We start from the raw sequence: 25,924 nt of genomic DNA, 5'->3' as shown, positions 1-25,924 counted from the left end.
AAACTCATCAAAATGAGTTATAGAATTGATGGGTTTCATATATGTAATCAGTTTGTGAAAACTATTATATTATCATTATAAAACATTTGAATGTTGGAAGGCTGTTTGACTCAGATATGGTACTGATAGTGTGGGGTTTTTTTTGTTTTGTTTTGTTTTCATGCTTCTTGTGCTGGGATTTATTGAGCTTCTTGAATCTGTGGATTTTTCATTTTCATCAAGTTTTGAATATTTTCAGCCATTATTTCTTCAAATACTTTTCCTATTCCTCTCTGTCTCCTATGATGTTTCTAATTATACACATATTAGATCTCTAAAAGTCCTAAAGTTCAGTGATACTCTGTTTATTAAAAAAATTTTTTTTTTTCTCTCTGCTTCATTTTTGATAGTTTGTGTTGCTATGTGTTGTTGAGTTTTGTTTGGGGACACAGTTACGTTACTTGGAAAGAGTTTGATCTTTTGGATTCTGAGTTTAAGATTTGTTAGGCAGGACCAGAACAGTGTTAACTCCAGGGCTAATTACTCCCCACTAGGACGGTAAAACTTTTTTGAGTATTCTACCCCATGCCCCATAAATTTTGAGTTTTTCCATGTGGCTGGTGGGAACGGGCAGTATTCCCAACCATGGGTGAGCACCAGGTCCTGTTCCCTTTAGTCTTTTCAGCCAGTTCTTTGCCCAGCTCCTGTAGTTTTCTCCCGGGCATGCACTGATCAGTGTTGTGCTGAATCCTGGATGGAGCGGGGCTCACTGCAGATCTCTGGGCTTCTCTCTGTGTACCTCTGTCCTCTCCAGTAGTCTGTCCCATGAACTCTAGTTGCCTTGCTCTTTCCTGACTCTCAGCTTTGTCTCCTCACCCCAGGGATTCTGCTGGTGTCTCCTTCAGTTTCTCCTTCCTGTGCTGCAGTCTCTCAAGTCAGTAAGTCAGGGCAATTGTAGGGCTCACCTTGTTTGTTTCCTTTTCTTGGTGATCACTGTTCTTCTTTGGCTGATAAACAGTGTCTTGAAAACTGTTGTTCCATATCTTTTGTCCATTTTTTGCTTGTTTCAGGTAGAAGGGTAAATTTGGTCCCTGTTACTCCATCTTGGCTGATCTTATTTTTAAAGATTTTCCCAGTAGCATTTTATTTTTCTTCTGGGAAGACGTAATTAGCACTTAAGAAATCAGACTACATATTTAGAATTTAAGATAATTCAGATCAGGTGAGGGTTTGCATTATTATTTTAATAAAAAAATGTAAACAAGTATAAGCTATGTGAGGCCCAGAGAGTTTTCTTCTTGACCTTTTAATTTAACCCCTGTAATGGCCAAGTCCCCTGCCTAAAATTTCTGATTGGGCATTGTAATTGGTATATATCAAACTTTTTACTATGACTTCTAAGTCTGTTTATCTCTGATTTTCTCCCTGTACTTCCCTTAAGAAAATAACTCCAGGAAGACAACTGGGGCAGTTTTAGGCCTTTCACTTCTCTTTGGGATTCCAGCCCTGTGCTGCCTGCTGTCCAATATATGAAAAGAGTGTCATACATGATGCCCCATTTTCTAGTTGTTTTCAATGGGAAGATGAGTTTGATTCCAGTTAGTAAAGTATGTCATGGTCAGAAGAGGTCCTTTACTTTGCTGGTTATTTTATCTCCTCTTTCTAACATTGTTCCTGGTACAAAGGAATCAATCAGTCAATCAAGAAAACCAGTGTTTTCTTGTTTCCTTCATCTCATTTCTGAGTACCTGATAATATGCATGATTAATTTGTTAATTACAATTACTAATATATGGAAATATAAGCAGTGTGATAGGATCTTTACATTTCATACCTGTTGCTATTATATATACCTGAATGGAATAAATTATTTTCTGTGGAAAATTCTAACATTTAATTTTTAAAAATTAATTTAGACTATTTCCCCAAAGTAAGTTAAACTAGTGAGTTTTTACCACTTTATGGAGGAGCTGCTAATATTTCCTACTACCTTTGAGTAGATATTGTTTTATATTTTTCACACTATCACGTAATGATTAAAAAATAACTCATCTTGTTCTGTATTATTTTATTTTAGATATAGTTTTGGCTTGTAGTGTGATGATTGTTCCCTGTTCCATATGAGAGCTGCAATTTAATTACATGGAAGCATCTGTCCTAAATTTGGAGTGATATAGTAAAGGCTGGTGTTTCGTATTTTAGTAAGCCCTATGTTTAGAAGTGCTATCGTGGTGTTAGGTCACAGTGTGTATGTATTTTGAGCAGCTTGTGGATGGAATTTGAGTTGGAATTGAGTGGATGGAATTGAGAAATAATTTTGTTTTGGATTAGTTCTAATATTTACATTTTTACAAGGCATTTCAGGTTTGAGGAGAAAAAAATAATTTGTTATCTTTTCCACATTTCATGTATAGTCATCCTAATTTTCTTCTCTGTATTTTTTTTTTAATGCATATGCCCACACAAGACATTTATTTCACTTACAGAAATAACTTTGTACTCTATAAAGTGTTCTGAAGTTTGGCTTTTTTACTTAGTTATGTATTCTGGGCTTTCTCTGTATCATTTCACTTGCAGTTACTTTACTTTTTTTAATAGCTGCATATCATTTTATAATTCATTTCTTCAGTTTTTTAAATTGAACTCTTTTTGCTCTTAAGATTGTGATAAATATCCTTATAAATAAAATCTGAATTCTTGTGAAAATATTTTTTGTGAGATAAATTCTAAGAAGTAGAATTTCTGGGTATAAAGTTTGCCCACTTAGAATTTTAGTAGCTATTACCAAATTTGTTTTTCAATAATTTACATTTCCACTAACAGTGCATTAGAGAGCCTGTTCCCATATACACTTACCTACAGTGTGTGGTTGTTTTATTTAATTTTGTCAATCTGATACATGAAAAATAATTTCAAATGGCTTCATTTGTATTTTTTTATTATTAGAAAGGGTAAGCCTTTTCCTTTCAAATCATTATCTTCAGAGGCATCTCAGAAATAATGTTAAATAACATTGCTGATATTAAACAGCTTGGTTTGTGTTTGACTTATATGGGAATACTTCTATGTTTAACTATTAAATATTCATTTTTGAAATGTTCCCAAACTGATTATGAGATGTTTTTCTTTTAATGGGCAATTTTGCGCAATTAATATTTTACTTAAGACTTTTGCATTGGTATTTATAAATGAATTTAATTTTGTAGTATCTTCATCATTTTTTGTTATCTGTGTTATGGTGATTTTAGGAACTTTGTTTTCAGTCTCCATTCTTAGAAACAACTTAGATAATACCAAAGGCATCTGATTCATAAAGGTTTGAAATTATTCATTAGGAAAAAATGTTTGAGCTTTGTACTTTATTAGAGGTATTTTATTGATAATTGATTTATGATAACCATGTATTCCATGGTTATTCGTCTCTTTGAATTTCCTATCTGTAAAAGTTAGGATTCAGTCAGGAAAACAGAACCTACACTAGGTACTTCAATAAATAGGATTTAATTGGGGTAAATGTGTTCAAAAGTTTTAGAAGAGCTGAGAGCAAACAGAGAAAGATAAGGCACTTCAGACATTAGTAACTATGTGGAGCCTCTACCATCTGGAAGCCACAAAAGGAGGAGGAGGGCTTATTACAAGCAGAGAGACAGAGGAAAGAAAGAATCTGAGAGGGAGAGAGAAATATATCCTGGCTTCTCCCTTCTTCCTGCCCTTCAGCCTTGTGCCAGTACCTCCCATTGCCCAATAAAGCCAAAAGCCAGTTAGCAAGGGAGAGCCTGGGAAATACAGTTTGCAGAGATCGGGTCCCAGCAGGTAAAGGGCTGGGAATGTACCTGTGAGCAAAAAATGGAATGATCTGTATGCAGTCTCTTGGAATGTCAATTTTGCTAATTTGCATTTCTCTTTAAAAGAAAAAAAAGCTACTTCATTTATTTTCAGATGCTTCTCTCAGTTTTTGCAATTTTGTCTTAATTTATGGTTAGTTCTAAGAGTCGATTTTATATACTTTATTTCCTTTGTTATTTCCTTTGTTATTGTTAAGCTCTCCTTTTTAATGCTGTCAACATTTTTTCTATTTTTATTTTTGTCTAATTAATAAATATTTTTCATTTTTTCTTTTCAATTCCTTCTTTGTACTTTCCTTGGTTTTATATTGTTCTCCCTTTTCTAACTTCTAAAATTGTATTTTAATAAATTTATTTAAAAATTTTCTTACTTAGAAATAGTGTAAAGTTTGTGAATCTGAGCATATTGAACTGTGTATCATGGAGCTTGATGGTCAGTGTTTTATTTACTGTTATTTCTAGGTCTTCTTTTAGTTTAAAAACTTAACTTTTTTGGCCTATGCATTTTTTAGGAATGATTTGATTTTTTTCCTTTAAAAAATTCTGATAAGGATTTTTTCCTTTATTTGAAAGAGGCTAGATAGTGTGGTTAGTATGCACTATTTCTATTTTTGAGGAAATTTATGAAATTTCTTATAGCCCAATATTATCTAATTTTTAAAAATATTCTTTTAAAATAGGTATTTTTAGACCTGTAGTATATAGAGTTTTATATATGATGATAGGTCAAACATATTCATTATTAAATTACTTATTCAGGTACTCTGTATTATTATTTTTTTTTAGTCTAGTCTCTCACAGGTAGAGATGAGTATATTTAATTCTCCTACTACTTTTGATTTCTCATTGCATTTTCCACCATTTTTGCTTTCTGTTTGGATGTACTGTTTTCTGGAATGAAAAGAATCACAACAGTTATATATTCATTCTGAGTGATATTCTTTGGCAACATACTGTGCCCTTCTTTGTTTTATATTTTGTGTCTAGAATTCAGTTTGTTATCATTTGAATATAATGACTGCTGTATCTTACTGTTCATATTTTTCTGGGGGAGGGGTTTCCCTATCTTTTCTGTTGTTGTTACATGTTATTTTATTTTACTGATGTTTCTCATTTTGTGTATAGTGAAGTTTTTTCCCCTCTGATTTGATAATGTTTTCCTTTTCATAGATGTTTAACACATAAAGTTTACATATAATATTTAACAGATGTGTTTAGTATAATTTTTATTTTGCAGCTTATTTTTAATTTTAATCATTTTAAGTTTCTTTTGTTTTCTTTTTCTAGTGGACAATGTTAACTTTCTTTAAAAATTATTTTTGTAATTCAGAAGGTCTATATAGTCTGTTTTTTTCTAAACATTCACTTGTTTAACTTTTGAAACTTAAAAATTATAAGCTTAAATCTGTATCTCTTTATTTACAAATTTTATAACTAAAGCTGTCTATTGACTCTTATGTATGAAAGGTGAGGAAATGAGCATACTTCTTATCCATCGCTCACTCCTGATTTTGTTAGTATCCTTTGGGATTTTTGTCTAGTTTATTATAGTTAAGTTATTCCTACTTTCACATTTTTGTAGCTCTTCTCTCAGAAGTTAAGATACTTTTTTTCTATTTTGTAAACTTAACCACAATGGTTTTATTTTCAAATTGTATTAATATTCTTTGCCTGTGATTAGATTTTTCTAAAATTAACTTCAGATATTTTCACTTTTTATTATTTCTTAACCTGTCTGTAGCTTTCAGCATCAGTGACTCTGACTACTGGTAAAATTCCATTATGAGGAACATTATTAATCCCTTAAGCAGGATTCTGTGTAATAAAGCAATTTGAATGTCTGCAGATGGTCTGCAGATGAGATGGTCTGCAGATAAGGAATTATCTTCCACAAATTATCCTAATCAACAAATAATTTATCTATGCTTTGGCCACTGCTATGCCTGAACTAAAGAGCCATATCTGCAAAGTGCTATATCAGTTTAATTATAAATGTTGAAATGCATCTTTTCTCTTTGTTTGTTTATTAAGCATCTGTTAACGTTTTACTCATCTCTCTTTTTAAGAAATATTCCAGCCATGCGTCTAATTCAAGTTATACACCACCCAAACATTTTCTTGCATTCTTTTAGGCCAGTGCTTCTTATTGCATTGTGTGCTGCTCTAATCCCTCTGTTGTTTTATCAGTTGAAGATAGACGTGTTAATTTTCCTTCCCCATCATAATTGGCATTGTTCTATGCTATCTAATTCCAGTTTGAAACAATTAAAAAAATCTTTTAATGGCATATTTTCACTTAATGGTTTTATTCTACATTTGTTCCTCTTTCCCTCCCTCTCACCCTTCCTTCTTTCAAAGAATATTTAGTAGCTATTATTTTAGGCATCACAGTGAATACCTAAAATAGTGAACACAGAGACACAGTACTACCCTTATGGAGCTTCCACTGTAGTTGGGGAGACATTAAAAAAAATGGTATACAAACAAATAAATAGTTGTTTTAAGTGCTAAGATAAAGAATAGCAAGCATTAGACCTACATGAGATTTAGCTGATTCCTAAAGGAAGAGGTGGATCTTGCTATGTGAAAGAGAGGATGAGCTCCCAGGAAGAGAGAATGTTTAGGAAATTAAAGGAAGACCAGTGCTACTAGAAGTTATTTAGCAGGGTAGATAATGGCAAAAACAGAAGTTGAAAGGATAGACAGAGGACAAATAATATGAGACACTGTAGGTCTTAGAAGGAAGTTTGGATTTTTCTTTAAATGAAAAGGAAAGCCAGTGTAGGATTTTATGCAGGAGATGACAATTTCTTTTGCTACTTTAAGGAGAATGGTTTGGAAAGGAGCATGAGTAGAAGAGAGGACACCAATTAGGAGGTGCTGCAACAGTCTAAGCCAGAGATAATCATATCTTCCAAAAGGGGTGGCAGTGAATATGAAGAGAAGTGGGTAGATTTGTGGTAGACTTTGGAGGGAGAATCAGAAGGAGTTTCTGATGGATTGTTCATGTGCAAGGGTGACTTGAGCTTCAGAAGAACAGAGACTTCTAGGAAGAGAGGGCATATTTATTAGCAGTATTAGGTTGTTTTTAGTAGGATCAAGCCAGGTTTTTGTTACAGATAGAAGACAAGTGGAAAGTTCTGATAAGAAGTATAAGGAGTTTTCTAATCATAGAGCAAGAGTTCTTGAGAGTACAGGATTCTATAGATAGTGTCCTGGGTCAGAATAGGAGATATTGAGGGCAATATGGGGTTGACAGTTGGGGTGATAATATATACCTTGGGAGGTTTTGACTTTGCACAGTGACTGCAGTGAACAGGGCTATTAGACAGGATGAGATGTGCACTCCTGGGAGGTGAAGGGCAATCTGACCTAGTTGTGTGATCTTTAATGTTAGCTTCTAAGAAGGCTTCTCCCTAGGCTGCAAGGACTCCTACATAGAATCACAAAAATTTATTGCTACAAAGCACTTAGAGAGTATTTGCTTTTTGAAGATAGAGAATATTTGTTTTTTGAGAAAGAAACAGATTCCTCTCACTTTATTTTTGGTAGTCTTAATATTCTGCACATGCTATAACAGTGTTTTTCTAACATGGTATTTTTTAGAGTGAAAATATCAAATGAAAAAGGCAAAGCTACAAGAATTACTAGGGCAATTTAAATTATGTTTTTAATCCACATTTGTATAGTTTTTCTTGTTTTCATCTTTGTTAAATTTAATATTTTAATGGAGGAGCTACATTAGTTTTAAATGGCTTTGTGGTATCGAGCATCTTAGTACTGAGGTTATTGAATTTGAAAGTAAATATGATGAGTTCGTAGGCCATCTATCTTATTTCATGTTCATAATAGCATCTCACAACTAAAAATGACCCTTTTCCCTAAAGAAATGTCCTCAAAGATTACTTTTTTAAAAAAACGTATTGCAGTGTATCAAAAAGCAGGATTACTAAGTTAGACCCTGGTGAGTTCTGACTAAGAATTTGCTTCCTTTAGTCTATACTTTTGATTTAGATACCTATTAAATTTTGATTTAGGATTATTTTGGACTACTAACAGAAACAGAAATTCTGTTCATTCACAGATCAAAGGTAATAGTGTAGAAAATTACTCTTGTGAAATATCTGACACTATACCTTGTCTATTTTTTGTATTTTTACCATGGATCCTCTCTGACCATGGAAAGTCTCCAATACCTGTTTCTGAATAGAATTTTGAAGACCTGTAGTGAAGAGCATTCCTTTTATTTTTTTTCAGTATTAATAAGGTAGAAAGTCTAAAAACAGATGACTTGTTTTTCCAGCAGTATCCATATGCCCACTTGTCCCAAACCCACCATTATGTGTGTCTGGTATTGAGGCAATGTGTTGGGCTAGAAAAACCATTGAGAACTAATGGTATTTATTAAGAAAAGAGATAAGATAGAAATGTAGAGAATACAAGTATTTAAGACATAGACAGCAAAAGAAGAGCAGGTATAAAGTTTGAGAAGGAATTTTTAGGAAGGGAGGAAGGCAAGCCAGCATGTTGGAAGATGAGAAGCCATAGAAACCAAAAAAGAGGGTTTCAGGAAGAAGTGAGTCAGTAGGATCAGATGCCTCAGAGAAACATGTTAAGAATGAAGATGGGTAAATTTCTGTTGCATTTGATCATTAGGAAGTGTTAACCTTGCTAAGGCAATAGAATGGTTTGGGCAGAAGCAATATATCAGTGTGTTGAAAAACAAACAAGAAGTGGTAAAATGAAGACTGCAAGTGTGGCTTCTCAGAGTCCCTTAATCCTGTCCTAGAATTCTGCAGTCTCTGATTACTGAATTTTGAAGCATTTGTTCTTGAATTTAAAGATATTAAATATGAACCACTCATATAGCTCCTTGCATAATTGCCAGAAACCTGCCATTTTTATATTAATGTAATAATTTGTGTAAAACTAAATATTTAAAGTTCCTGAAGACAGCTAAGTGGAAACCTCTAATACAAGTGCTAATTTTATTTCTTATTTTTTAAAAAGTCTTGGCTACTTATGATTCAGCAGACGGAACAACTTAGTAGGATAATGAAGACACATGCAGAGGACCTAAATTCTGGGCCCTTACACAGGCTCACCATGATGATCAAAGACAAGCAGCAGGTGAAGAAGAGTTATATAGGTGTTCATCAGCAGATAGAGGCAGAGATGATCAAGGTTTGTCTTTCCGTTCTGGAATTCTTTCTTTAATTTGATTTTTAAATTCACTGAAATACTTTATCTTGTTTGACTTTAAAAATTGTTTAGTCACCATTTCCTGGCAAGAAATAGATTTCAGTGTCTCTAATAAGTGGTATCTTATTTTTACTGAATATACAACATTATTGATTATAAGATATACTGTTACTTTATATACTCTCATGAAAGAAAAAAATGCTGCCAATTAAACGATGATACAATGCTTTCTTATCACTTAGAATTTTTATTTTTTACTCACTGAAATAGCTCTTTTAGGCTTTTAGAAAATTAATTTACATCATTTAATTCTATGCATATAATAAAAATAGGCAAAATAAATTAGTTGGAATATTTCTAAATTTTTTTCACAGAGTCTGTCTCTTCTGGATAACTTTTTACAATGGGTTTTGTTATGAAAATTTGCAAATGTACAGAAGAGAGAATAGTTAAATGAACTCCCATTGACCTATCCATCCACATAGTCAATATTTTCTTTCTTTTTTTTTCATCTATACTCTCACCTACTTTTCTTCTACACTGGATAATTTTAAAGAAAATTCCAGTTATTATTTTATCCATAAATATTTTAGTATATATTGCTAAAATAAGTACTCTTTTTAAAAAAACTGTTATCATTAACCACCTAAAATAACAATAATTCCTTAATATTATTAATTATCCTGACTATGCTCAAATGATTGTTAAATGTTTTTTTACAGTTGTTTCATTTGAATCATGATCCAAACCTGGCTCATATGTTGCATTTGAATAATCTCTTAATCTCTAGGTTCCCCTCACCACCCCACTTTTAAAATGCCATTTATTTGTGGGAGAAACTGGGTAGTTTATTCTATAGCATTTAATTCCTTCATTTTGGATTTTCCTGTTAGCAGCTTGTGATGCAGTTTCACATATTCCTTCATCCTCCTATTTTCTTGCAAACTGGAAGTTAGATCTAGAGACTTGATAAGATTTTGGCTGTTTATTTTGGGCAAGAATACATCATAGGTGCTGGTATAGACTTCCTGTTGTTTCATATCAAGAGGTATATAATGTCTGCTTGTTTATCTTCTTCTGATGTTAAACTTGACTAATACGTTCCAGTGTTGCCAGCCTGCTCAATCTATTAAAAAAGTTTCTTTTCAGCCTTTCACCTAATAGTTTTAGCAACACTTCATATTCACCGCTTAGATCCATTAGCTCAGTGGAGGTTGTAAAATGGCAATATTTTACTTCTGTCATTTCTGATGCAATTGTTAGCTGGAGTTTTTCAATAAAAATTTTTCCTGTATCAACTATTTGGTTGCCATGAGGTGTAAGGTAGGATAAATTCTTGCTTTTTGATATTAATTTGCCTGTTTGGGACTTCCCTGGTGGTGCAGTGGTTTAGAAGCTGCCTGCCAATGCAGGGGCACAGGTTCGATCCCTGGTCCGGGAAGATCCCACATGCCACGGAGCAGCTAAGCCCATGTGCCACAACTACTGAGCCTGTGCTCTAGAGCCCGTGAGCCACAACTACCAAGCCTGCGTGCTGCTACTGAAGCCTGCGTGCCTAGAGCCCGTGCTCTGCAACTAGAGAAGCCACCACAATGGGAACCCAGTGCACTGCAACAAAGAGTAGTCCCCTCTGGACACAACTAGAGAAAGCCTGCGTGCAGTAATGAAGACCCAACATAGCCCCCCCACCCCCTAAAAAATTGCCAGTTTGCTGAATAGTGAATTGGTTGTTTAGCCAGTTCAAAAGTTAAGACTTCTAGTTTCCAGACCAGCATGTAAGAAGTTTGGAAGTTGTCCCTCCATCCTAACAACAAGTAAAAAGCTGAACAAACTGAAAAATCAACAACTCTTCTTAGATCCGTTAGAGAAAGTAGGTCACAGAGCAGATGACTGCCCCCCCCCCCCCCACCAATTGGAGAGACTGACAAGCAAATACAGAGAATCGCAACTTATCAGAACAGCAGCAGTCTCGGGAACCATTGTTGGTTGTAGAAAAACCTGAACTGTAACTGACAAATTCTGGAAGTTCAGTGTGGACATTTCTGAGGGTTACAAACTCCAGGAGGACCCACTCATTGAGGGGCCTTCACACTTGTGAGTTTTACCTCCCAAATCCCTATGAGGTTCTCACAGAGAATATAGGAAACAAAAAAAATCTCATGATCCTGGTAGTGGCAGAGGAAAAGGAATAATTTTGATATATGCTAGAGCATTCTGTTTTTAACAAGATCTGTCGTCAGGACAAACTGTTTAGCCAGAACCTAACTGACCTGGGGGAAGGGAAGTACCCAACTCCAGCTCACTCTAGCCATCCTGTCCCATGTAAGATGGGGTGGGGACTGAGAAGTACATGTGAAGTTCATGGTCCAGAGGTACAGGCTCAGTGAAAGACCAAGACCTAATCAGAGGGCTATAAAATGCTTCTCCTTCATTGCCAACTTAGCACCACATTAGTACAGTCCTGTTTACCTCAGTTCCTTTTACCCAGTACATTATACCTGACAATCAAGAAGAAAGAGACAAGGCATACCAAGAGGCAGGAAACACAATTGGAAGAGACAGAGCAAGCATCAGAACCAGACATGACAGGGATCTTGGAATTATCAGACTGGGAATTTAAAGCAACTATTAATAATGTGCTAAGAGCTCTAATGAGTAAAGTAGACAGCATACAAGAACAGACGGGCAATGTAAGCAGAAAGATAGAAATCCTAAGCAAGGACCAAGAAGAGATTCTAGAGTTCAGTAACATTATGACAGAAATGAAGAATGACTTTGATGGGCTTATTAGGAGACTGAACACAACTGAAGAAAGAATCTCTGAACTTGAGTTTATATCAATAGAAATCTCTAAAAGTGAAAAGTAAAGAGAACAAAGACTGAAAAAAAAAGTAAACAGCATAGTCAAGAATTTTGGGACCACTACAAAAGGTGTAACATACATATAATGGGAAGGAGAAGAAAGGGACTGAGGAATAGAAGAAATTTTTGAAACAATAATGACTGAGAATTTCCCGAAATTAATGTCAGACACCAAATGACAGATCCAGGAAGCTCAGAGAACACCAAGCAGAATGAATGATGAAAAAACCCCTCATAAACCTAGAATTCTGAATCCTGTGAAAATATCCCTCAAAAGTGAAGGAGAAATAAAGTCTTTGTCAGACAAACAAAAATTGATGGAATTTGTTGCCAATAGACTGAGAAGGAAAGTATGATATAGGTCAGAAACTTGGATCTACATAGAGAAAGAAAGAGCATTGGGGAAAGAATGAGTGAAGATAAAATGAAAACTTTTATTTTTCTCATTCTTAATTGATTTAATGGATAATGGTTTATTGAAAACGATAATAGCAACAATGTATTTGATTATGTACTCTCATGTATATATCCTGTGTGTGTGTACATATTTTTATGTATGCTTATATATAAGTGAAATGAAAGACAGCCATAATACTTGGGATGGGAAGGAGGAATTAGGATTATTTTGTTATTGTAAGGTATTTACACTATGCATGAAGTGGTATAGTGTTATTTGAAAGTAGGAGTGGATTAGTTATAAATGTATGTTGCAAACTCTAGGGCAGCCACTAAAAAAAGCAAAAAAAAGTATACCTAGTATGCTAAGAAATGATAGAGAATAGAATCACATAAAGTGCTCAATTAAAACCACAAAGACAGAAAAATAGTGGAAGACAAAAATTGGAACAACTAATAAGGGTAACAAATAGGAAACAGTAACAAATATGGTAGATACTAATCCAAGTATATCAATAATTACTTTGAAGGTCAGTGGTCTTAATGAACCAATTAAAAGACAGATATTGTCAGACTGGATAAAAAAACAAAACACAACTGTATGTTGTCTACAAGAAAACCACTTTATATATAAAGACACATATAGATTAATAGTAAATGGATGGAGAAAGATATACCATACTAACCCTAATCAAAAGAAAGTGGGAGTAGCTATATTAATTGCAGACAGTACAGACTTCAAAGTAAAGAAATTTATCAGGGATAAAGAGGGGAATTACATAATGTTGAAGGGGTTAGTTCTCCAGGAAGACACTGTAATCCTTAACATGTATGTGCCTAACAACATAGCATCAAAATACTGATAGAACCACAAAAAGTGTTAGAATTGTAAGGAGAAATGGATGAACCTCTATTATAGTTGGAGAATTCAGCACCCTCCCCACCCCCCATCAGAAATGGACAGATGCAGCAGGCAGAAAATCAGTAAGGACAGAGTTGAACTTAATAATATCATCAGTCAACTAGATATAAGGAACATCTATAGTCTACTTCATCCAACAGCAGGAGAATACACATTCTTCTCAAGCTCACATTGGATGGTTCAACAAGATAGACCACATTCTAGGTCATAAATCATACCTTAACAAATTTTAAAAAATGGAGTTGATACAGTGTCTTCTCTGAGACCACAGTGGAATTAAACTAGAAATCAGTAACAGAAAGATAGCTGGAAAATCCCCACATACTTGAAGATTAAACAGCACATTTCTAAATAACATGTGGATCAAGGAAGAAATCTCAAGAAAAATTTAAAGATATTTTGAACGAAACGAACCTGAAAACAAAACTTACCAAAATTTGTGGGATACAACAAAAGCAGTGCTTAGAAGGAAATTTATAGCATTGAATGCATTTGTTGGAAAAGAAGAAAGATCTAAAATCTATCATCTGAGCTTCCACCTTAGGACAGTAGAAAAAGAAGAGCAAATTGAATCCAAAGTACACAGAAGAAAAGAAATAATGAAAATTAGAGCAGAACTCAATGAAAATATGAAACTAATAAAGTCAACAAAACCAAAATCTGGTTCTTTGAGAAGAATAAAATCAGTAAGCCTCTAGCCAGGCTAACAAAAACCCAGTGTGAGTACAAATTACTAATATCAGAAGTGAAAGGTACATATCCCATGGATATTAAAAGGATAATGATGGACTACTTTTTAAAAACTCTATGTCCTAATTCAAAAAGAGTCATTTAGGGCTTCCCGGGTGGCACAGTGGTTGAGAGTCTGCCTGCCGATGCAGGGGACACGGGTTCATGCCCCAGTCCAGGAGGATCCCACATGCCATGGAGTGGCTGGGCCCAGGAGCCATGGCCGCTGAGCCTGCGCGTCTGGAGCCTGTGCTCCGCAATGAGAGAGGCCACAGCAGTGAGAGGCCTGTGTACCGCAAAAAAAAAAAAAAAAAAAAAAATCATTTACCACAATGTTCATTGCAGCTCTATTTACAATAGCCAGGACATGGAAGCAACCTAAGTGTCCATCTATAGATGAATGGATAAAGAAGATGTGGCACATATATACAATGGAATATTAGCCATAAAAAGGAATGAAATTGAGTTATTTGTAGTGAGGTGGATGGGCCTAGAGTCTGTCATACAGAGTGAAGTAAGTCAGAAAGGGAAAAACAAATACCATATGCTAACACATATATATGGAATCTTAAAAAAAAAAAATGGTTCTGAGGAGAGCGCAGCAACAGGGGTGCAGAGGGCAAAGCGGAGAGATTCCTGCAGAGAGGATCGGTGCCGACCAGCATTCACCAGCCCGAGAGACTTGTCTGTTCACGAGCCGGGATGGGTGGGGGTGGGAAGCTGAGGCTCTGGCTTCCGAGGTCAGATCCCAGGGAGAGGACTGGGGTAGGCTGTGTGAACACAGCCTGAAGGGGGCTAGTGCAACACAGCTAGCCGGGAGGGAGTCTGGGAAAAAGTCTGGAGCTGCCGAAGAGGCAAGAGACTTTTCCTTGCCTCTTTGTTTCCTGGTGTGCGAGGAGGGGGGATAAAGAGCATCGCTTAAAGGAGCTCCAGAGATGGGCGCGAACCGCGGCTATCAGCGTGGACCCCAGAGACAGGCATGAGATGCTAAGGCTGCTGCTGCAGCCACCGAGAAGCCTATGTGCAAGCACAGGTCACTATCCACACCTCCCCTTCTGGGAGCTTGTGCAGCCTGCCACTGCCAGGGTTCCATGATCCAGGGACAACTTCCCCGGGAGAACACAGCGCGCCTCAGGCTGGTGCAACGTCACGGTGGCCTCTGCCGCCACAGACTCGCCCCGCATTCCATACCCCTCCCTCCCCACCGGCCAGAGCCCCTGAGGCAGCTGCTCATTTAACCCCGTCCTGTCTGAGGGAAGAACAGATGCTCTCGGGCGACCTATACACAGAGGCGGGGCCAAATCCAAAGCTGAACACCAGGAGTTGTGCGAACAAAGAAGAGAAAGGGAAATCTCTTGAGCAGGCTCAGGAGCAGCGGATTAAATCTCCACAATCAACTTGATGTACCCTGCAACTGTGGAATACCTGAATAGACAACAAATCATCCCAAAATTGAGGAGGTGGACTTTGGGAGCAATGATATATATATATTTTTTCCCTTTTTCTCTTTTTGTGAGTGTATATGTGTATAGTTCTCTGTGTGATTTTGTCTGTACAGCTTTGCTTTTACCATTTGACCTAGGGTTCAGTCTGTGCTTTTTTTTTTTTAAGTATAGTTTTTAACGCTTGTTATCATTGGTGGATTTGTTTTTTGGTTTGGTTGCTCTCTTCTTTCTTTATCTTTAATAATTAATTTTTATTTTAATAACTTTATTTTACTTTATTTTATCTTCTTTTTTTCTTTCTTTTTTTTCTCCCTTTTATTCTGAGCCGTGTGGATTATGACAGATTCTTGGTGCTCCAGCCAGGCGTCAGGTCTGTGCCTCTGAGGTGAGGGAGCCAAGTTCACGACGTTGGTCCACAAGAGACCTCCCAGCTCCACATAATATCAAATGGCGAAAATCTCCCAGAGATCTCCATGTCAACGCCAAGACCCAGCTCCACTCAACGACCAGCAAACTACATGCTGGATACCCTATGCCAAACAGCTAGCAAGACAGGAACACAATGCCACCCATTAGCAGAGAGGCTGCCTAAAATCATAATAAGTCCATAGACACCCCAAAACACACCATCAGACATGGACCTGCCCACCAGAAAGACAAGATCCAGCCTCATCCACCAGAACACAGGCACTAGTCCCCTCCACCAAAAAGTGTACACAACCTATGGAACCAACCTTAGCCACTGGGGGCAGACACCAAAAACAACAGGAACTACGAACCTGCACCTGTGAAAAGGAGACCCCAAACACAGTAAGTTAAGCAAAATGACAAGACAGAGAAACACACAGCAGATAAAGGAGCAAGGTAAAAACCTGCCTATTGAAGAGGAAATAGGCAGTGTACCTGAAAAAGAATTCAGAATAATGATAGTAAGGATGATCCAAAATCTTGGAAATAGAATGGAGAAAATACAAGAAACGTTTAACAAGGACCTAGAAAAACTAAAGAGGAAACAAACAGTGATGAATAACAGAATAAATGAAACAAAAAATTCTCTAGAAGGGATCAATAGCTGAATAACTGAGCCAGAAGAATGGATAAGTGACCTGGAAGATAAAATAGTGGAAATAACTACTACAGAGCAGAATAAAGAAAAAAGAATGGGAGAGGATGGGCCCATGAGCCATGGCCACTGAGCCTGGGCATCCGGAGCCTGTGCTCCACAATGGGAGAGACCACAACAGTGAGAGGCCTGTGTAATGCAAAAAAAAAAAAAGAATGAAAAGAATTGAGGACAGTCTCAGAGACCTCTGGGACAACATTAAACACACCAACATTGGAACTATAGGGGTCCCAGAGGAAGGAGAGAAAAAGAAAGGGACTGAAAAAATATTTGAAGAGATTATAGTTGAAAACTTCCATAATATGGGAAAGCAAATAGTTAATCAAGTCCAGGAAGCACAGAGAGTCCCATACAGGATAAATCCAAGGAGAAACACACCAACACACATATTAATCAAACTATCAAAAATTAAATACAAAGAAAAAATATTAAAAGCAGCAAGGGAAAAACAACAAACAACATACAAGGGAATCACCATAAGGTTAACAGCTGATCTTTCAGCAGAAACTCCACAAGCCAGAAGCGAGTGGCAGGACATATTTAAAGTGATGAAGGGGAAAAACCTACAACCAAGATTACTCTAGCCAGCAAGGTTCTCATTCAGATTCGATGGAGAACTTAAAACTTTTACAGACAAGCAAAAGCTAAGAGAATTCAGCACCACCAAACCAGCTTTACAACAAATGCTAAAGGAGCTTCTCTAGGCAGGAAACACAAGGGAAGGAAAACTCCTACAATAACAAACCCAAAACAATTAAGAAAATGGTAATAGGAACATACATATTAATAACTACCTTAAATATAAATGGATTAAATGCTCCAAGTAAAAGACATAGACTGGCTGAATGGATATGAAAACAAGACCTGTATATATGCTGTGTACAAGAGTCCCACTTCAGACCTAGGGACACATACAGACTGCAAGTAAGGGGATGGGAAAATATATTCCATGCAAATGGAAATCAGAAGAAAGCTGGAGTAGCAGTTCTCATATGAGACAAAATAGACTTTAATAAAAAACTATTACAAGAGACAAAGAATGACACTACATAATGATGAAGGGATCAATCCAAGAAGAAGATATAACAAGTGTAAATATTTATGCACCCAACATAGGAGTACCTCAATACATAAGGCAAATACTAACAGCCATAAAAGGGGAAATTGACAGTAACACAGTCATAGTAGGGGACGTTAACACCCCACTTTCACCAATGGACAGATCATCCAAAATGAAAATAAATAAGGAAACGCAAGTTAAATGATACGTTAACAAAATAGACTTAATTGATATGTATAGGACATTCCATCCAAAAACAACAGAATACACATTCTTCACAAGTGCTCATGGAACATTCTCCAGGATAGATTTTATCTTGGGTCACAAATCAAACGTTGGTAAATTTAAGAAAATTTAAATTGTTTCAAGTATCTTTTCTGACCAAACGCTATTAGAGTAGATATCAATTACAGGAAAACATCAGTAAAAAATACAAACACAAGGAGGCTAAACAATACACTACTTAGTAACCAAGTGATCACCGAAGAAATCAAAGAGAAAATAAAAAAATGCCTAGAAACAAATGACAATGAAAACACGACGACCCAGAACCTATGCGATGCAGCAAAAGCAGTTCTAAGAGCTAAGTTTATAGCAATACAATCCTACATTAAGAAACAAGAAACATCTCAAATAAACAACCTAACCTTACACCTAAAGCATTTAGGAAAAGAAGAACAAAAAACCCTCAAAGTTAGCAGAAGGAATGAAATCATAAAGGTCAGATGAGAAATAAATGAAAAAGAAATGAAGGAAACGATAGCAAAGATCAATAAAATTAAATACTAGTTCTTTGAGAAGATAAACAAAATTGATAAACCGTTAGCCAGACTCATCAGGAAAAAAAGGGAGAAGACTCAATTCAATAGAATTAGAAATGAAAAAGGAGAAGTAACAACTGATACTGCAGAAATACAAAAGATCATGAGAGATAACTACAAGCAACTCTTTGCCAATAAAATGGACAACCTGGAAGAAATGGACAAATTCTTAGATATGCACAACCTTCCAAGACTGAACCAGGAAGAAATAGAAAATATGAACAAACCAATCAGAAACATTAAAATTGAAACTGATTGAAAATCTTCCAACAAACAAAAGCCCAGGACCAGATGGCTTCACAGGCGAATTCTATCAAACATTTAGAGAAGAGCTAACACCTATCTTTCTCAAACACTTCCAAAATACAGCAGAGGTAGGAACACTCCAAACTCATTCTATGAGGCCACCATCACCCTGATACCAAAACCAGACAAAGATGTCACAAAGGAAAATAACTAGAGGCCAATATCACTGATGAAATAGATGCAAAAATCCTCATCATAATACTAGCAAGCAGAATCCAGCAACACATTAAAAGGGTCATACACCATGATCAAGTCATATTTATCCCAGGAATGCAAGGATTCTTCAATATATGCAAATCAGTCAACGTGATACACCATATTAACAAATTGAAGGAGAAAAACCGTATAATTATCTCAATTATACGATGCAGAGAAAGCTTTTGACAAAATTCAACACTCATTTATGATAAAAACCCTGCAGAAAGTAGGCATAGAGGGAACTTTCCTCAACATAATAAAGGCCATGTATGACACAGCCACAGCCTACATCGTCCTCAATGTTGAAAATCTGAAATCATTTCCACTAAGATCAGGAACAAGACAGTGGTGCCCACTCCCACCACTATTATTCAACATAGTTTTTGAAGTTTTAGCCACAACAATCAGAGAAGAAAAGGAAATAAAAGGAATCCAAATCGGATAAGAACAAGTAAAGCTGTCACTGTTTGCAGATGACATGATCCTATACATAGAGAATCCTAAAGATGCTACCAGAAAACTACTAGAGCTAATCAATGAATTTGGTAAAGTATCAGGATACTAAATTAATGCACAGAAATCTCTGGTGTTCCTATACACTAATGATGAAAACTCTGAAAGTGAAATTAAGAAAACACTCCTATTTAGCATTGCAACAAAAAAATAGAATATCCAGGAATAAACCTACCTAAGGAGACAAAAGACCTGCATGCAGAAAATTATAAGACACTGATGAAAGGAGTTAAAGATGATACACATAGATGGAGAGATATACCATGTTCTTGGATTGGAAGAATCAACATTGTGAAAATGACTATAGTACCCAAAGCAATCTACAGATTCAATTCAATCCCTATCAAACTACCACTGGCATTTTTCACAGAAGTAGAACAAAAAATTTCACAATTTGTATGGAAACAAAAAAGACCCCGTATAGCCAAAGCAATCTTGAGAAAGAAAAACGGAGCTGGAGGAATCAGGTTCCCTGGCTTCAGACTATATTGCAAAGCTACAGTAATTAAGACAGTATGGCACTGGCACAAAAAGAGAAATATAGATCAATGGAACACGATAGAAAGCTCAGAGATAAACCGTCACACATATGCTCACCTTATCTTTGATAAAGGAGGCAAGAATATACAGTGGAGAAATGACAGCCTCTTCAATAAGTGGTGCTGGGAAAACTGTACAGCTTTTTGCAAAAGAATTTTATTAGAGCACTCCCTAACGCCATACACAAAAATAAACTCAAAATGGATTAAAGACTTAAATGTAAGGCCAGACGCTATCAAACTCTTAGAGGACAACATAGGTAGAATACTCTATGCCATAAATCACAGCAAGATCCTTTTTGACCCACCTCCTAGAGAAATGGAGATAAAAGCATAAATAAACTAATGGGAACCAATGATTCTTAAAACAATGACACTTAAAACACTTAAACCAATGACAGTTAAAACAGATAAACAAGATGAAAAGACAACCCACAGAATGGCAGAAAATATTTGCAAATGAAGCAACTGACAAAGCATTAATCTCCAAAATTTACAAGCAGCTCATGCAGCTGAATATCAAAAAAACAAACAACCCAATCCAAAAATGGGCAGAAGACGTAAATAGACATTCTCCAAAGAAGATATGCAGATTGCTAACAAACACATGAAAGAATGCTCAACATCATTAATCATTAGAGAAATGCAAATCAAAAGTACAATGAGATATCATACACTGGTCAGAATGGCCATCATCAAAAAATCTAGAAACAATAAATGCTGGAGAGGGTGTGGAGAAATTGAACCCTCTTGCACTGTTGATGGGAATGTAAATTGATACAGCCACTATGGAAAACAGTATGGTGGTTCTCTAAAAAACTAAAAATAGAACTACTGTACAACCCAGCAATCCCACTACTGGGCGTATACCCTGAGAAAACCATAATTCATGGAGTAATGTACCACAATGTTCATTGCAGCTCTATTTCCAGTAGCCAGGACATGGTAGCAACCTAAGTGTCCATCAACAGATGAATGGATAAAGAAGATGTGGCACATATATAGAATGGAGTATTTCTCAGCCATAAAAGGAAAAGAAATTGAGTTATTTGTAGTGAGGTGGATGGACCTAGAGTCTGTCATACAGAGTGGACCTAGAGTCTGTCATACAGAGTGAAGTAAGTCAGAAAGAGAAAAACAAATACCATATGCTAACACATATATATGGAATGTAAAAAAAAATCATGAAGATCCTAGGGGCAAGATGGGAATAAAGTCACAGACCTACTAGAGAATGGAGTTGAGGTTATGGGGAGGGGGAAGGGTAAGCTGGGACAAAGTTAAAGAGTGGCATGGACATATATACAGTACCAAATGTAAAATAGATAGCTAGTGGGAATTAGCCGCATAGCACAGGGAGATCAGCTCGGTGCTTTGTGACTACCTAGAGGGGTGGGATAGGGAGGGTGGGAGGGGGGGAGTCGCAAGAGGGAAGAGTTATGGGGATATAAGTATATGTATAACTGATTCACTTTGTTGTAAAGCAGAAACTAACACACCCTTATAAAGCAATTATACTTTAAATAGATGTTAAAAAATTATTCTGATAGTTTTCTGTGGATAATGAGTAATTTGCCTTGTGACTTGATATATATCTATATAGGTGTGTGTGTGTGTATATATGTATATATATGTGTGTGTGTGTGTGTAAATATCTTAATATACAAAAGATAAAGGAGTATTTTAAATTAAAAAATACAGTAATCAAGATAGTTTGGTGTGAAAGACAATAGGAAAACAAATAGATCAGTGGAACAGAATAGAGGGAGAGAGTCAGAAGTAGATCCACATAATTGTAGTTAACTGATCTTTGACAAAGGGGCAAAGTCAATACAGGGGAGAAAAGTTAATATTTTTAACAAATGGTGCTGGAACAAGGGACCGCCATGTGCAAAAAAATGAATCTAGACACATACTTTACACCATTCACACAAATTAACTCAAAATGGATCACAGACCTAAATGTACAATGTAATAGTATAAAACACCTAGAAGATAAATAGGAGAAAACCTAGATGGTCTCGGGTATGAAGATGACTTTTTAGATACAACATCAAAGGCGTGATCCATGAAGAAATAATTGATAAGTTGGAACTCCTCAAAATTTAAAAACTTCTCTGTTTTCCTTTCTTTCTTCCCTCCTCCCTACCTGTACTGCATGGCTTGTGGAATCTTAGTTCCCTGACCAGGGATTGAACTTGGGCCCTCGTCAGTGAGAACGCAGATTTCTAACCACTTGACCGTCAGGGAATTCCCTCCTTTCTTTCTTTTTAAAAACATTATAACCCCACAGATATGTGTGTGATATGTGTTGCAAATGGCAAAGGAACACATGAGTTTTCATTCAGAGAAATTCTACTTAACACTGGACGTGAGTCATGGTATGAAAGTGTGCCTCCAATCTCAAATGGTATGGCATCTTTAGTACAGAATTTAAGGGAAAGTACGAGCATTGGAAGTGAAACCCAAAAGGGTCTCAGGCACACTCTGGGTGGTCTATAAGCAATTATGGAACTATAATGACTTCATAAGTTTAAAAGATATAATGAACTCAAAACAGCCTGATAGGCAAGATAAAATGAACCAGATTGGCAAAATTCTCAGAAAGATTTCAACAACAGACATCAATGTGATACAACAGTTTAAAAGTATGCAAAATGGAAAATAGTTCGAGCCCATGAGACCAGAGCAGTAACTGTGATGGGCAGTCACGTAGATGGAAGTGTCCATATTTCTTGCCTGCTCCAAGCTATATATATATTTTTTATATATATGGTATATATTATATGTATTGTATTCAGGTTGTCCTCAAAAAAATAAAAAATAAAACTTCTGCTCTGCAAATACAGTATCAAAGAAATGAGAAGATAAGCCATAGACTGGAAGAAAACATTTGCAAAGGCACATTTGACAAAAGACTGTTATCTAAAATACACAAAGAACTCTTCCCTGGTGGCATAGTGGTTAAGAATCTGCCTGCCAATGCAGGGGACATGGGTTCGATCCCTGGTCCAGGAAGATCCCACATGCTGCGGAGCAACTAAGCCTGTGAGCCACAACTACTGAGCCTGCGCTCTAGAGCCTGCGAGCCACAACTACTGAGCTCATGTGCTGCAGGTACTGAGCCCATGCGCTGCAACTACTGAAGCCCGTGTGCCGCAGCTGCTTAGCCCATGTGCTGCAACTACTGACGCCTGAATGTCTAGAGCCCATGCTCCAGAACAAGAGAAGCTACCACAATGAGAAGCCCGTGAACTGCAACAAAGAGTAGCCCTGCTCGCTGCAATTATAGAAAGCCTGCACCCAGCAACGAGGACCCAACACAACCAAAAATAAATAAAATTAATTAAAAAAAATACACAAAGAACTCTTAAAAGTCTACTAAGAAAACCAGTAACCTGATTAAAAAACAAACACCTCTCCAAAGAAGATATACAGATGGCAAATAAGCACATAAAAAGTTGCTCAACATCATATGTCATCAAGGAAGTGCAAATTAAAGGAACAATGACATACCACTACACATCTATTAGAATGCCCCAAATCTAGAACGTTGACAACCACCAAATACTGGTGAGGTTGTGGAGCAACAGGAACTCTCATTCATTGCTGGTGGGAATGCAAAATAATCCAGCCACTTTGGAAGACAGTTTGGCTGTTTCTTACAAAATTAAAAATACTCTTACCATAGGACCCAGCAATTGAGCTCCTTAGTATTTGTGCAGAGGAGTTGAAAACATATGTCTACACTAAAGCCCACACATAGCTGTTTATAACAGCTTTATTCATAATTGTCAAAACTTGGAAGCAAGCAAGAAGTCCTTTAGTAAGTGAGTGGATAAACTGTAGTGCATCCAGACAATGGAATATTATTCAGAGCTCAAAGAAAATGAGGTACCAAGCCACAGAAAGATATGGAGGAACCTTAAATGCATATTACTAAGTGAAAGAAGCCAATATGAAAAATATGTATGATTCTAACTATATGATATTCTGGAAAAGTCAAAACTATGAAGACAGTAAAAAGATCATTGATTCCCAGGAGTTAGTGAATAGGTGGAGCACAGAGGGTTTTATGACAGTGAAACAACTGTGTGTGGTACTATAATGGTGGATACATGTCATTATATGTTTGTTCAAAACCATAAAATGTACACCAAGAGTGGAACTTAATGTAAACTATGGACTTACGTGATAATGTTGTGTCATTGTAGGTTTATCAATTGTAAAAATTTACAAACATAGTCCAGTGGAGTATGTTGATAATCAGGGAGGCTGTGCATGAATCAGGGTAAAAGACAAGTAGGGAATCTCCATACTTTGTGCTAATTTGGCTGTGATACTAAAAGTGCTTTAAAAGGTAAAGTCCATTAAAAACAAAATGTTAACCAGTGAGGTTCTTTTTAAAAGGGAATGGTTTGAACTCATTTATATCTATATCATAGTTGTAGATATTTTTGTTTATTTACACAGTGCAATCCTCCATGCTGTCAAGAACATTTGTGATGCAGAATTTGTTTAAAGTGGACTGTGGGATTTTCTTCCAAGTTTCTTATGCCCCTTTAGCAAGTTTCTAATGCTGCTGATTTCATACTTTTCCAGAAGGCTTATTAGAAGTTTTTTAGATACAATCTAAGACTCAATTTTTTCTCAAATGCTTGTTATGGTTTTTTGACGACAGAATCAAAGACTTGGATTTGTCTAGCTTTTGGGTAGAGATAATAATGAAGTTCATGTGTGCATGCAGTGACCACTGTCATGATTGCTGCCTGGCCAGCAATGATTGTTAGATGTATCTTTTCAGAGATGTTACAGTGTGAAAAAAAAAAAATCATGTTAGAACTGGTGAATTATGACAGCTCAGAGTTATTCTGTATAATTAAAATAAGTATTTTAAATTATTTTTTTATTAGAGAAAATATTTTTGTACACAGCAATTAATTATTGGCCTTTACATTTTATTTATTTATTTATTTATTTTTTTTTTTTGCGGTGCATGGGCCTCTCACTGTTGTGGCCTCTCCCCCTGTGGAGCACAGGCTCTGGACGTGCAGGCTCAGCGGCCATGGCTCACGGGCCCAGCCGCTCCACGGCATGTGGGATCCTCCTGGACTGGGGCACGAACCTGTGTCCCCTGCATCGGCAGGCAGACTCTCAACCACTGCGCCACCAGGGAAGCCCCTGGCCTTTACATTTTAGATGATGACAGCACTATTTTATGATCTGCTCTTCTTTTTAAGAAATGTTTTTTTTTCATATGCTGTTGAATTTATCACCGATTTCTAAGCTAATTTTAGTTTATTGGTTGTAATTGTATATTAAAGAGCACCTCTGCCCCATAAGCAGTAAAATATGCATCTATTAATGCTTTGGAATTTAGGTTCTTGACTGAAATAAATTTAAGCATTAAAAAGTTTTTTTTCATTTCTTTTTTTGACAGGTCACAAAGACAGAATTAGAGAAATTAAAAACAAGCTATAGACAATTAATAAAAGAAATGAATTCTGCCAAAGAGAAATATAAAGAAGCTGTAGCTAAAGGTATGATGCAATTATGAAAAATGTTTATTTTAGTGATTTTTATTCTTATCATTTGAAAGTTATCTTTATAAGTGGTGGAATGATTACACTTAGACCAATTCACATTTTAAAAATATTAAAGTAAGCCAAAATAGACTAATTACCAAACTGTGTAATAAGTATTTCTTTTTGTTTTGTTTTTTGAAAATAATGGAAACTATTTTTGAGTAGTTAATGCTATTAATAAAATTATGCAGTACTTGTAATAGAATGCAAGGAATGTTTAAATTTTTCTCATAGGCTTCAGATTTACTCATTTAATTACTGAGTGCTAAATAAGAAAAATAAAGTTGTATTTGTTTAGAAGCTTTTATTGATCCTCTTTTTACCTGTATTTAAATGCCATTAAAATCACAGGTCATTTTATAGCTCAGTTTTGCTTTCATAGCTTAATTTTATATCTAT

The 25,924-nt window shown here is 36.0% G+C and overlaps 1 protein-coding gene across 17 annotated transcripts in view; it reads left to right on the top strand.

Moving 5' to 3' along the window:
- The window catches only part of FER (FER tyrosine kinase), a 622,960-nt gene that overhangs the window by 209,396 nt on the left and 387,640 nt on the right, over positions 1 to 25,924 (top strand). For 14 of the 17 annotated variants that reach the window (XM_004267438.3, XM_033423747.2, XM_049707499.1 and 11 more), the window contains 2 exons: positions 8,835 to 9,008; positions 25,381 to 25,480. In XM_004267438.3, the coding sequence (XP_004267486.1) occupies positions 8,835 to 9,008; positions 25,381 to 25,480 (274 nt within the window). Of the gene's footprint in view, positions 1 to 8,834; positions 9,009 to 25,380; positions 25,481 to 25,924 lie in introns of those variants that run through there. The other 3 variants (XM_049707502.1, XM_049707498.1, XM_033423753.2) reach the window with 2 other exon arrangements.

The sequence above is a fragment of the Orcinus orca genome, chromosome 3 (assembly GCF_937001465.1).
Source record: "Orcinus orca chromosome 3, mOrcOrc1.1, whole genome shotgun sequence".
Taxonomy (NCBI): Eukaryota; Metazoa; Chordata; class Mammalia; order Artiodactyla; family Delphinidae; genus Orcinus; species Orcinus orca.
This window is presented reverse-complemented; position numbering and strand designations above follow the sequence as displayed.